General features: G+C 35.1%; 3 protein-coding genes across 3 annotated transcripts; 2 read left to right on the top strand and 1 right to left on the bottom strand.

The window, feature by feature from the left end:
• The first annotated feature begins 71 nt into the window (after positions 1-71).
• LOC145944785 (uncharacterized) lies at positions 72-1115 on the top strand. Its single transcript, XM_083053337.1, has one exon. The coding sequence runs from the start codon at positions 72-74 to the stop codon at positions 1113-1115; it is 1044 nt and encodes a 347-aa protein (XP_082909463.1).
• Positions 1116-4084: 2969 nt separating this feature from the next.
• Positions 4085-5936, bottom strand: LOC145944579 (uncharacterized). Its single transcript, XM_083052983.1, has 3 exons — positions 5640-5936; positions 4854-4925; positions 4085-4707 (listed from the first exon to the last, which is right to left on the bottom strand). The coding sequence occupies exons 1-3, from the start codon at positions 5740-5742 to the stop codon at positions 4148-4150; spliced, it is 735 nt and encodes a 244-aa protein (XP_082909109.1). The 5' UTR covers positions 5743-5936; the 3' UTR covers positions 4085-4147.
• A 1586-nt stretch (positions 5937-7522) lies between these two features.
• Positions 7523-10492, top strand: LOC145944784 (uncharacterized). Its single transcript, XM_083053336.1, has 6 exons — positions 7523-7633; positions 7760-7932; positions 8346-8469; positions 8563-9024; positions 9077-9209; positions 10464-10492. Exons 1-6 carry the CDS (start codon positions 7523-7525, stop codon positions 10490-10492), a joined length of 1032 nt encoding a protein of 343 aa, XP_082909462.1.
• Positions 10493-13602: the final 3110 nt, after the last annotated feature.

Genomic DNA, 13602 nt, shown 5'->3' with positions numbered 1-13602 from the left:
CTCATCTGCGCCGACCCGCAGCTGACAATGGCACCTTACGAAGAGAATTCTGGATTCTTCGCGCGCGAACGATGGTAAAATCTGTAATTCACCAATGCGTCGTTTGCGTTCGCGAAAAGGCCGCTGCGCCTACTCAACTTATGGGAAGTTTGCCAAAAGTGCGAGTCACCCCTCCGACGCGGGCGTTTTTACACTGCGGAATCGATTACGCCGGCCCCGTTCTCATTCGATCCATGTCTGGTCGCGGCATAACGTCCAGAAAGGCTTATATCGTCGTGTTTATATGTATGGCCACCCGAGCTATTCATCTCGAAATTGTAGACGGATATTCTACTTCTGCATTTCTTGGTGCATATTCTCGATTCTGCGCGCGAAGAGGACTACCCGAGTTAATATACTCCGACAACGGCACTACGTTCGTCGGAGCTGATCGTGAATTAAAAACTGCATTTCGCGCCGCGATTAGAGATCCAAATTTCCTCAATAAAACCGCATGCGACAAAGTCTCGTGGCATTTCATTCCTCCGGCCGCCCCGCATTTCGGCGGTTTATGGGAGGCAGGAGTGCGCAGCGTCAAGCACCACCTTCGGCGGGTGGTCGGTTCGCACACCCTGACGTTCGAAGAGTTTTCAACTCTTTTGTGCCAAATCGAAGCTTGCTTGAATTCGCGACCTCTCGCCCCTCTCTCGGATACTCCGGACGAATACGACCCTCTGACACCCGGTCATTTTTTAATTGGCACCGCTCTTACTACGAGTCCAGAACCTTCAATTCTGAATGTAAACGAAAATCGCCTAACGCGCTGGCAATTAGTTCGTCAATTAATTAAAAGGTTCTGGAAGTTATGGCAAAGCGACTATATAAACACCCTGCAACAACGAGTAAAGTGGAAGAAAATCGCTCAAAATGTTCAAGCAGGACAACTCGTGGTAATTCGAAATCCGTTGTTACCACCGTGCAAGTGGGAATTAGGCCGCATCATTCAGTGCCATCCGGGCTCTGACAATTTAGTCCGCGTCGTAACAATCAAAACTGCTACCTCCGAATATAAACGTCCGTTAACGAAAATTTGTTTGTTGCCGATCGCACTAGAAAATCGTGAAAAGGCGATTTGATTAATCTTTCACTGCCAACTAGTGTACGACGAACTCTAGATGTATCCAACGCCTCGACTGGGTAAATTCATTTTTTGGTTTATGTTTGTTGGTTTTTATATAATAACGCCTGGTTCACCATCGTTAAATTGTTTCGATTCTTTCGAGGCGGGCGGTATGTTCAAGCTGGTTAAAATTGAAATTTTGTATTATCTTTAAGAATTATCTTTAAGTATTCGACATTACTTTATTCTGTTATTATAACATAAAACCGAAACACGCGAGATCACAACATCATTGTTTCGGGACATGTTGATTCTTCTCTTGTTTTGTTTTCGCCGGATAAAGCGTTACCGTTACACCGATTTACTCAAAATCAGGGGTGCGTTCCAAAACCTTACTCAATCAACCCTACAGAACCCGGAGAAGTGGGGAACAGAGTAAGTCAGAGTAAGCTATTACGTAAGATTAATTTGGAACGAGTTAGAGTAACAACAAGAACAGTTGTTGTCCACTCGTCCTCTAACCTCTATAAGTTTTACATTTCTTTTTAATTTCAGCGGTGATTTTAGATATGCATAAAATAGAAGTGATTATGCTAATAAATACTGCAAGCGATGATATATTAAAGACTGCTTTGGGTCTGGATCTGGATTTAAGTAGCGAAAGTGAAAGTGAGAGTGAAGAAGTGCTAAATGTAATTATTCTTACGCAAGTTTCTCGATTAAGAGGAAAAAGAAAAAAAATTATACGAATAGAAGGTTATGTAGAAAATGTAGTACCTAGGTTCTCAGCACGCCAGTTCAAAGAACATTTTTGCATGACACCGAACTGTTTCTATTTATTGGAAAATAAGCTGAGTCCAATATTAGTAAACCTTAATAATACAGGAAGATCTTGTGTACCGCCAAGGGTACAATTACTTGCTGTTTTGTGGTTGTTAGCAACTCCTGATTCTTATAGGTGAGTACTGTTTACAAAATGTAGAAAAATCAGATTTTAAAAATCGTAGAAATTAATGCTCTAACAAAATAAACAAGTTAAAGAAATAGTAGTAAGATTATTATATACATAGACGTATAATATATAATATACATATATATTATATGTCTATATGATTATATATTTTAGTAAATAATAGTTCTTGATTAAGTATTATACCCTATTAACTACTATAAATTAATTATTTCTAATCAACAAATATTGTTCAATTTTTCATTTTAGTATGTAGATAATAATAAAAAATAAAAGAAGCTATTTAAAAATTGTTTTTATTTCAAACAATTTTTAAATAGCTTCTTTCATTTTTTATTATTATCTACATAATAAAATGTGTTGAAAACTAGTTTTAAAATTAAACATTTCCAAAATTTTATTTCATATCTCTTACAGTTATTAATATGATTAATATTTTTATATGGAATTTCTATTGTTACAGATCTGTTGGACTCCAATTTAATTTGGCCAAATCATCTTTAAATCACTGCGTGCGACGTGTTGTTAAAGTTCTCTGTAGTATTTCACGGGAAATCATCAAATGGCCATCTGTGACTCGTATGAGTACTGTAACAGAGAAATTTAAACGAATTGCTGGCCTTGAACACGTTCTTGGTGCTATTGATGGATCACATATCGAAATTCCAGCACCATCTGTAATATTTTTAGCTTTGCTTTTTTAATTACGTATTATTTAAGTTTGATAAATAGAATATTATTTATATTTATTATAGAAAGATGCTCATTGCTACCTGACAAGGAAGTGTAGATATGCTGTTATACTTCAAGCAGTATGTGATGCAGAGCTACGTTTTACAGACTGTTATGCTGGATATCCCGGTTCTGTTGGTGATCTTAGAGTTTTTCGCAATTCTGATCTTTGGTACAGTGTCAACATGAATCGTCACTCCTTCTTTCCTAATGAAGAATTTATTATAGGAGATAAAGCATATCCTATACTTGGATGGTGTTTGACCTCTTACAGAGATATAATGGTCATTTGACCCAGGTATATTACATTTAAAAAAAATAAACATTACTATATTACAATATTTTAATATTATTTCATGATTTTATCAATAACATATTGTATTGCTAATCTTTTTGTATACACTAATTTTTGCATATTTTGAATGTTACAGATGGAGAACAATTTTAATTATATTTTATCACAAACTAGACAAACAATCGAACGTGCTTTTGCACTAAAGGCCGCTTTAGACGTCTAAAATATTTAGATATGTCCAGAGTGGATTTGATACCAACAACAATCTTAGCCTGTTGTATTCTGCATAACATATGTTTAAATAATAATGATGACGATGATGAAGTTGAGAATTATATTGCAGAAGGTAGAGAAAATGAACAAAATAGAGAAAATGAACAGAATAGAGAAAATAATGAAGAATGTGTGGAAATTGGAAATTGTAATGAAGGTATAATAAAGCGTAATTATCTCGCAACGATTTTATTTCGAAGAAATTAATCACAGTTCAATGTACGTGTACATTTTTGTATATATGTAAATATGTTTATCATAAAATTTGTAATAAACTAAAACAACAGAAACTGAGTTTTTTTATATAAACTTTCTTAAATCTTTTCTTAAATTCTATTTTTTGTATTATTTATTAATATTATGTAAGAAATAATAAATATTATTAAGTGAAACTAAAGAGAACACAATTAAAAAAAATAAAATTAAATAAAAATACGTATTTGCTATTCATACAGTAATATATTAAAGAAATCTATCTCTTTTTTAAATTGAGATATGACTGTATATATGTATATTTATGTGACTTAGAATTATTAACAACAAATCTTATTTATTATAACTCCTAACATAATATTGCAGTCTTATTTAATAGGTATATCACATTAGAATTTATATGGAGAACTAGCTAACTTTAATAAGTAATAAAAATTATAAAAATATTTTATAGACTATTACTACTTTCCGCAATTCATATTTCTATTTAAACATTTCTTGCCTTATAATTGAATAAGACAGGAAATGTTTAAATACAAAAATAAATATGAATTAGATTATTAGATTATAATTTTTTTAATAGTTTGTCCATTACTTCTTTATAAGTCTCCAGAGCTTGTTTTTGTTGTTCAATTTTCTCTTGGTGCCTTCTCTCTCTTGCTTCTTCTCTTTTCTGTACATTTTCGTCTAAATATTTGGTCCACATTTCCAATTGTTTGTCGATTTTACTTTTCTTTATAGGTATAATATCTGTACAAATATCTTCATCTTTGTCCTCTTCATCCGTCGAAGGAAACATATTTTTTTGTGACAAATTAGAAGCAACAGCCACAGGTTGCACACTAGAAGATTTTCCATACACTTCTTCCATTTCATCATAATATTTGCACTTTTTTAATGGCGCTCCAGATTTATTATTATTATCTTTTACTTTCATATAATTTTTGCGCAAATTTTTCCATTTATTTTCTATTTGCTTGGCAGTATACTTATAATCTTTTTCTTTAAAAGACTCAGCAATTTTCTTCCATACAACTTCTTTTCTTACTTTATCATTTTTAAATAAATCAGTATGCTCTTTTCGTAATGAAAAAAGAAGCATAACTGCAGATCGTTCCCATGTAGCTGTAAATAAAAACAAAAATCGAAATAAAATAATGTACAACAATTTTAAAACAAAAAAATTCATATTAAAAATATTATATTATTTAATATATTTATAAAAAAATTAATGTTACATATAATTTTAATTAATATATTTTATATTTTACCACAATCTCCATTTTTATCAGAAAGAAGGTCATCAGTTTCTACTGATGTTGCAGCATCATCTTGGCTTGAGTCTGCAAACATTAATTACAAAACTTTATAATTCTCACTATTGACAAAGATTATAGCAAACAAAAAAATATATAAAAATATAAAAATTAAAAAATTAAAATATAAATATAACTTTATGGTAACAATTTTTTTCAATATTTTCTGCAATATTATCTGTATTATTTGCAATGTTATCTGGAAGTAAATTGAAAAACTTCCGTACTTCAGGTGAATCCGCTATGTCAAAAATGGTATTATCTACAAAAATACAATACATAGAATTTTCATAAATAATAAAGTCATAAAATAATTTTTAAAAAGTTAAGAGTTACAGCCAACTAACAAAGATGTGTTTAAAAGACACACATCTAAAAGAATATACAGTATTTATATATAACATCTATAAATTTTAAGATTAAGCAATGAATATTTTATAAATATAAAAAGTAAACATACTATTATGATATAATAATATGTATTAATAATATAAATCAAATAAAGTATAATAAGACCTACCGCAGTTGTTGATGCGCGTAATAGTAAATTGAGAATCAATTTTAATATAATTTAATAATATAAGCATCTTATAAACTTATAAAAAATATATATACTATTATACATTAACAATCGTATTGGCTCTCATTGGCTTTCTTACATTATATTTTATTTTATTTACATATATACACAGAAACTTAACCTCTTTGTCAATTACATTAATATATAAAATTTAATCTTACCTTTCATATTCAATATCAAAAAAGATTTATTTTCTAGAAGTGGAGATCCATCCGTCTTCGTTATGAGCTTGTGCACTCCTTCAATTAAAGTAATTAGACTCATTTTTATAAAATTGTTGTGTGTCTGCTTAGGACAATTAACTTACTAAAGTTCACTTATTTCTCAAATTAGCGCGCTTTTCCTAGATTTACTCTTTCAACTCTACTCGGAAGCAGGGTTGGGAGAGTTAACTCTGTGTACATTTACTATGAGTTTTGGAACGAACAAACTCAGCCCATATAGTAGGTTACTTCGCATTTTAGAACGACCATAGGTTAACTCTCTTACTCAGAGTAAGGTTTTGGAACGCACCCCAGGAGATTCGCGCAAACTCGAGTCATCCCCTTCCAGCTTCGCCGAAGGTTCGAGATCTTCGTGGAAAATATTATAAAAGGTCAGACTCGATTAGCGCGGATCTCTATCTGTTTTGATACAAGTATCAATCGAATCACGAATATCTCTAAAATCTGTGGATCGAAATAAATTCATCATCTGGTTATAATACGCGCTGTCGCGTTGAAATAAAGTGTCGATTAAACTGATCTATCGCGATTAATGATCGCAGCAAATTATTTGCTTGTCGGACTCGATAAAATAAACGTATTTTATCCAAAGTGCAACACAGCCTCGCAATTGATATTTCATTTCTCTACTCCGATACCTCAAGATCTCTCTCAGTTAATCCATCGACCTTCGGTTCCTCGCGTTCAATCAGTTGACGCTTCACACCACAACATACTCTATCCTTCTCTCTCTCTCTTAGTCTCACGAGCTCACCGACATTGTCTTCTTTCCCGCCTTCGACACCTCTCGCTCTCTCTGAGAGATATCGGCAATTCTAATTCGCACGTGCATATCAAACAACACGATCGCGAACAATAATATACGTTAAAAATTAGTAATAAGTTTATACGTCTTTCAAACGTTTGATTATATTGGTATAAAATTTGTGATATATATACTGCAATTATATATGATCATTCGAAATTTTATTGTTAGCTTAAAAAATTAAGCGGGTGAAATAATCTCGACATTTTATTGTGATTAATATTAATATATGAATTTAATTGTTAATATTAATAAAGTTACTTTTAATAATGAAATATTTCAATATGGGAGATTTTTAGGCAGAGACTTGCGCGAATCTCTCTCTCTCTCTCTCTCTCTCTCTCTCTCTCTCTCTCTCTCTCTCTCTCTCTCTCTCTCTCTCTCTCTCTCTCTCTCCTTTCTCTTTCCATATACATATAGAAAGAGAAAGGAGAGAGAGAGAGAGAGAGAGAGAGAGAGAGAGATTCGCGCAAGTCTTTGCCTAAAAATCTCCCATTTTGAAATATTTCATTATTAAAAGTAACTTTATTAATATTAACAATTAAATTCATATATTAATATTGAGCCATATATTAATATTGCTCAGACATCTAATCATCATTCTCTTATCAAGATTCCTCGCACAAAGACTTTTGTACCATTGTCTGAAATATAGAAATATAGAAAGAGAAAGGAGAGAGAGAGAGAGAGAGAGAGAGAGAGAGAGAGAGAGAGAGAGAGAGAGATTCGCGCAAGTCTTTGCCTAAAAATCTCCCATTTTGAAATATTTCATTATTAAAAGTAACTTTATTAATATTAACAATTAAATTCATATATTAATATTGAGCCATATATTAATATTGCTCAGACATCTAATCATCATTCTCTTATCAAGATTCCTCGCACAAAGACTTTTGTACCATTGTCTGAAATGGAATTTCAGCGCGGTCTATCATATTTACAAAGTATTGAGATTACGTATGAGCAAATTCAGTCAAAAGTGAATGCAGTTCTGCGACATATGAATTCAGCAGGAATGGCAACATGGACGAAACCTGATGGATTACCTAAACTTCCTCTTTCAACCATGGAACAATTTGAGGAAATGGAGAAATTACTAGCAGTTGAACAAAACTTCAATTATTATGTAAGCATAAATAATAAATGTATTAGAAACTTTTAAGATACGTATTAATAAGATTCTTATAAAATCACATGTTTTATATAATATTATATATTGTGAATTATAAAACATTTCTTTCTTTTATCACAGCGCAAAAGACTAGCATCAATCGGTGGTGAAAATCAACGTTGCTGTGTAATGAGCATGTTACGATTTCTATTAACTAACGAATTAGCAACACATTTTAATTGGGCTGGACGGAAAAAGATAGCCTTTAAAGAGAAAAAGATCATGGACGTTATTAAAAACGTATTCACGAATACGTTTATAAATATATTTATAAATACGTTTATAAATACGTTTCTAAATACGTATATTAAATGGGATGGGTTGAGGACATGTCCACCGATTATATACGTTTATCTGATACGTTTTTACGATACGTATGGTTCTATGATTTTTTATACGTTTTTTATACCAATCCGTGTTTATTGGGACGTTACGTGGACGTATGTTCTTTGTACCCGTATGTATTGAAGACGGGAGCTTTTCCTATCGGCCATCCGGATATTTATGTCGGCGATGAATGCTCCGCTTTAATCGGATCAGCTCCGAATTATAATTTTGACTTGGTCGAAGGCCTCGTACGTTGTACGGTACTTCCACCACGCGATTTATTTCACCCGCTACTCCCGTATCGAGCGCACGGAAAATTGTTATTCGCCTTATGTCGCAGTTGCTGCGAAACATTATCACAGACGGCTTGTACGCACAAGCGTCCTAGCGAACGCGAATTCGAGGGTACGTGGGTGTCCTGCGAATTACGCAAGGTCGTCGAAAAAGGTTATCTCATGACAAAAGTAAATGAAATTTGGCAATATAAAATTAGTCGATACAATCGCTAAACACGTCAGGGCGGATTGTTCGCTAAATATATAAACTCATTTTTGCAGCTTAAACAGGAAGCAAGTGGGTGGCCGAGCGAATGCGGGGATGACGACGACGCTAAAAAGCGATACCTACAGGAGTATGAGAAAACCGAAGATATCGTTCTCGATAAGCATAACATCGCGCGGAATCCCGGTTTACGCTCGGTCGCAAAGCTTTGCTTAAATTCATTTTGGGGAAAATTCGGCCAGCGTTCCAATTTGCTAAATACCGAAGTCGTTAAAACGCAACAGCGTTTAATGACATTATTAACAAGTTCCGAACACGAGATATCCGATATATTACCTGTAAACGACAAGATAATATATGTTTCGTGGCGAAAGCGACGAGAGGCTGTCGTACCCTCACCGATAACTAACGTCGTGATAGCCGCATACACGACTGCACAGGCACGACTAAAATTGTATGAATATCTGGAACGTTTAGATCGTCGTGTATTATATTACGATACCGATTCTTGCATTTACGTAAGCACAGGAAATCCGAATGAATACGAACCGAGTACAGGCAATTTTCTAGGCGATGACCGACGAACCCGAAAGCTACGGTCATGGTAGCTACATCGAGGAGTTTGTGTTCGGCGGTCCGAAATTTTACGCCTACATTGTACGAACACCAGACGGACGTATACATGAAACTTGCAAAGTTAAAGGTATAACTCTGAATTACGAGAACTCGCGACGTGTTAATTTTAATAGTATTAAAAAATTGTTATTAGAGCGAGAAAAAACACGAGAAAAAGAAGATGACGAAGAAGAGAAGAAGATGAGACATCGATAAATCTGCGTTTTAGCGCACTGCGTTCTGCGTTTCATGAAATTGTAACACGGGACGGGACGAAAATATGCGTACCAGTATTAGTAAAACATAGATTTATCAATAGCCGTTATTCAGTTCCACACGATCATTTACCATCAGAATAATATTCTTTTCTCTCTTATTTTTTCAGTCTTCCGTCTTTCTTTTCAAATAGATTACAAATATTTTTCACATTTATTAGGTAAGCAATTGGAAATATTGTAATAATAAAGTATTTGTATATAGTATTAGTAATAACTTTGTAATAATTGTAAAATAAAATTAAAATTTATGAAACGTCCTTCTCCCGCAATTTTAAGTGCAATAAGTTAATGATCGATTAATCGCACATTTATTTTGTAAAATTTTTCTTCGCGAGAAACATGTTTAAACATTTTGAACTTTATGTATATACTTATAATAACTATATTGACTTTTGTAAAATCACCATGAATAATTGTGTCTTTTTTTTTTAATTAAATTATCCAGTATTTTCTTTCCACTCTTTCCCTTTTTCCTTTTAACAGCGAAACACTCTCGTAAAGCTCTATTGTAATCTTCAACCATGCGATAATTTTGTTATTTCTTTCATCACGCCGTCACTGATCTTTGTTTCTATTGTTTTACTTCTAAGTGCTTCATTATCACTAATAATAATATCGCTACCAGATATGAGGTGTGACACTGTCTTATCTAATCGAAAACCAGCGGGGAGTCCTGACTTATCCGACCAAAAACCTGCAGCCGAACCTACCTGCCAGCGGGGGGCAACCCCTGCCAGCGGGGGGTCGGCGCCAGTGGTCGAGTGGTGGGGGTTTGTTTTGACTCCCTATAGCTGACCACATACTACTCGTATGATATTTTTGATTCTATAATTGTGTCGCCCAGAATCGAACTATGTGTTTTATTCGAAAAAAAGTTTTCCGAAATCTCCTTCCTGAGAATAAAATAAATTTTCGACTAGATGTACGGAAATAGATTCTCAAATCTACAAAATGATATCCTTGCGACGATAAATGATATCAATGAAATAATAAAATATATAATAAATCATCGTTATCAGGTGAAATTAGGCTGAATACGAAAAAATATGGATTTTGTTTTACAGATTCAGATTCAGAGACTCAAAAACTATAAGAAACTCCTACTCTAGTTTCAGAAACAAAACAAAAATTTTTATTGTGTCCTGTGTAATCGACCGATTTTGAATTTTGTGTTTATTTTACTTGCGAGAAATATAATCAACATTTCAAGTTCGTTACATATTTAAAAAAAGTTTGTATGTAGATATGTTAGTAAACATATTTAAGAATATATTAACGAGTTTATTTCTCTATTTCTTTTTCGATTATCATGACATTTATATTTTTGATTTTGTTGTATCTCGAATTTAAAATTAAATTTAAGAAATAATATAGATTTTTTTATACACATGCAAAATAAGTTTAGGTACAATTTTAGTACATTATATTTTGTATTTAACATCTTTTTAAATTACAATTATTGTTATTTGTTGTAATTAATTTATTCATTTTAGTTATAATTTATTCTGACTTTCCTTTCTGAATATGTCTCTTTTGTCAATTTTGACCAATATTTTCATTTTATAATTTTTTATCTGCCAGAGATAATAATGTCAGAGGCGATATTCAAGTTCGCGATCAAATTTCTGCGTAAATATATTAAGATCAAGCCAAAGAAAAATTTTGTCTTCAATCCGTACAACATATATGAGGGACTTTTGATGGTTTACTTTATGTCAAGTGGTGCCACTGAAGAGCGCTTAAAATATATCCTTTTTTTAAATAGATTCTGCAAAGATTATTTACTATTAGGTGATATTAATTTGCATAAATACTTCCAAAGACACATCGATGGTTCTGTTACGTCCTGTGGACTCCACGATTCTTTTCTTTCGGAAAACGCAAGGCGATATTTTAAACATCACAGTCGCGCAGATAAACCGATGATCTGGCAGGCGATGCAAATATATTCCGAGACAGCTTTATCGCAAAAGTAACAGAATATATACAGAACTAGAGAAGTATACAGATCAACTCGCAAAATTCAACTGTAACTCATCATATTCTAAGAAGTTAAACTAGTCGACAGTTCTCAAAACGAAACCAACACTTGGAAAGATTAATAAAATTTTAGAAGAAAGACTAACAACGATAAGCGATTCTAAACAATTCTCGGCTGACAGATCGTCGTTACGCAATATCTGCCTAAGATAAGATCGAGAGGGTAATAAACATATCAACCACACTTGATAGCAACAAATTCTCCATTGGTCGAAACATAAGGGCCTAAACAAAGCCCTGACCAGTCACGACAATTGTAAAATTAAAAGAGACGCCTCCGGGATCTAAAGGGCGTCATTGAAAAATTTCCTATTCGTCAGAAAATATTAATAAACCAATGGAGAGGAGGAGCAAGAAGGTTTATATACCCGCGATATCCCTCGAGACGCACGACTTCTTTTCGAATTGCGATAAGTCAAGTTAAAGAACTTCGGGCAGTTAAACACTTTCTACTCTCGAGAGTGATATTATAAGACTGTTTAGTGCAAGTGAACTCAGTGCGGGCCAGAAAATCCAGGACTTCGAATTCACTTGCCGACATCCATCAACGTTCTCTATAAAAAGTAAGTCCCTTCCGAACGTATTTTATATCATATCGCTTAAAAGAATTCTTGGATAAATCACACTTTCGGATTTATTATCTAACAAGTTCGCATCTACTTCCCTTAAAATTTCCTCGCTAGCTATCATAAACCCTTTTCTCTCCTTATCTCCGTCGAGTTCCTGCATAATTGCAGCGTGCGCCTCACGGTCTCTCCTTGTCCTCGTCGGGTTCCTGCATAATTGCAGCGTGCGCCTCACGGTCTCTCCTTGTCCTCGTCAGGTTCCTGCATAATTGCAGCGTGCGCCTCACGGTCTCTCCTTGTCATCGTCAGGTTCCTGCATAATTGCAGTGTGCGCCTCACGGTCTCTCCTTGTCCTCGTCAGGTTCCTGCATAATTGCAGCGTGTGCCTCACAGTCTCTCCTTGTCCTCATCAGGTTTCTGCATAATTGCAGCGTGCGCCTCACGGTCTCTCTTTATCTCCGTCGGGTTCCTGCATAACTGCAGTGCGAGCCTCTGATTTCGCGGGTTCCCTGCATAATTGCAGCGAGAGCCCCTGATCTCGCGGGTTCCCTGCGTAATTGCACCGCAGTCTCTCCTTCTCTCCATTGGATTTCCCGCATAACTGCTGTGTAAACCTTCCCTGACTTCCCTCACCATACTGACAAAGACAATTATAGAGGTACGAACAATTCAAATATATATGTATATATTAAATGAATATTGAATTAATAAAAAGCAAATATTAAATAATATTATATCCAAGAACTCCCTCGAAGATTCGATTATTATTATTATCGTTATTTAGTGAAAACCCCGCGGCCTTCTAAAAGGGTTCTAAAACACTCGCGAAATCGTCGGAACCGACGGCTGAGGCGAGAAGCAGCTCGGGCTACGGCCGACGCGTTCCCGGACAACAGCCAATCGCGAGACTTAATAGAGCGACTAATTGCCAATCATATTAAGCTAATTAATCAGTGCACCGTCGATAATAACCCTGGCACATCCACCTCAGACACTTCCCGTTTCTCTCCTATTTCCACACCGGAACCACCACGCGTTCCTCTCCTATACTGCCGAACCATTCCCCCGCTTCCCCTGTTTCTGCAGAACCTCTCGACTCCCCGTGAACTCCTTCTCCTTTTTCCCCCGAACCCGCTATACCTCAGCGGGCCTCTTCTCCTCACCCACCTGTTTCCACAGGAGACGCCGATTCTCCGCGGAGCCCTTCTCCCCTTCTTCCCCCTGCTTCTCCCGAATGCCCCAATCCACCTAGAACCCCGTCTCCAGCTCCCTCAACCATCGACCTTGAAGATTCTCCTCCCTCCTCCCCAACGCCCTCTGAAAATCGGGAACATCCAGAGGAGTTTGAGACAATAGATATCGGCGACGACGATTCTGAAGAATCGGAATCGCCCGCCAAGCTCACGCGAGCAATTTAGAGCTTGGCTAATAAATCAGCTCCCTGGGATACGAAAAGTCCCTGAGGGAGCTTTTACAATTGGTCCAGACCCTGTAGACCATGAGGCATTACGAGAATTTTTAGAGACCACAGATAGAGATAACATCGTCCCCTGGTATGTTCCCGGGCGCAGATATCCTTTAGCCGTCCCTGCACACC

Source organism: Prenolepis imparis, unplaced genomic scaffold (genome assembly GCF_030444845.1).
Source record: "Prenolepis imparis isolate NDT839.2.m4 unplaced genomic scaffold, iyPreImpa1.0 SCAF_13, whole genome shotgun sequence".
NCBI classification, from domain to species: Eukaryota; Metazoa; Arthropoda; class Insecta; order Hymenoptera; family Formicidae; genus Prenolepis; species Prenolepis imparis.
Note: the sequence above shows the minus strand (reverse complement) of the source record. Positions and strands in the feature narration are given on the sequence as shown.

Excerpts from the sequence above, each read along its gene's own strand:
- LOC145944784 (XM_083053336.1), top strand. The coding sequence starts at position 7,523 with ATGGCAACATGGACGAAACCTGATGGATTACCTAAACTTCCTCTTTCA. Across the intron at positions 8,470-8,562 it reads AAGGTTATCTCATGACAAAA|CTTAAACAGGAAGCAAGTGG; the intron begins GTAAATGAAATT and ends TCATTTTTGCAG. Across the intron at positions 9,025-9,076 it reads ATACCGATTCTTGCATTTAC|GCGATGACCGACGAACCCGA; the intron begins GTAAGCACAGGA and ends GCAATTTTCTAG.
- LOC145944785 (XM_083053337.1), top strand. The coding sequence starts at position 72 with ATGGTAAAATCTGTAATTCACCAATGCGTCGTTTGCGTTCGCGAAAAG.
- LOC145944579 (XM_083052983.1), bottom strand. The coding sequence starts at position 5,742 with ATGAGTCTAATTACTTTAATTGAAGGAGTGCACAAGCTCATAACGAAG. Across the intron at positions 4,926-5,639 it reads TTTGATATTGAATATGAAAG|ACTCAAGCCAAGATGATGCT; the intron begins GTAAGATTAAAT and ends TAATGTTTGCAG. Across the intron at positions 4,708-4,853 it reads TGATAAAAATGGAGATTGTG|CTACATGGGAACGATCTGCA; the intron begins GTAAAATATAAA and ends TTTTATTTACAG.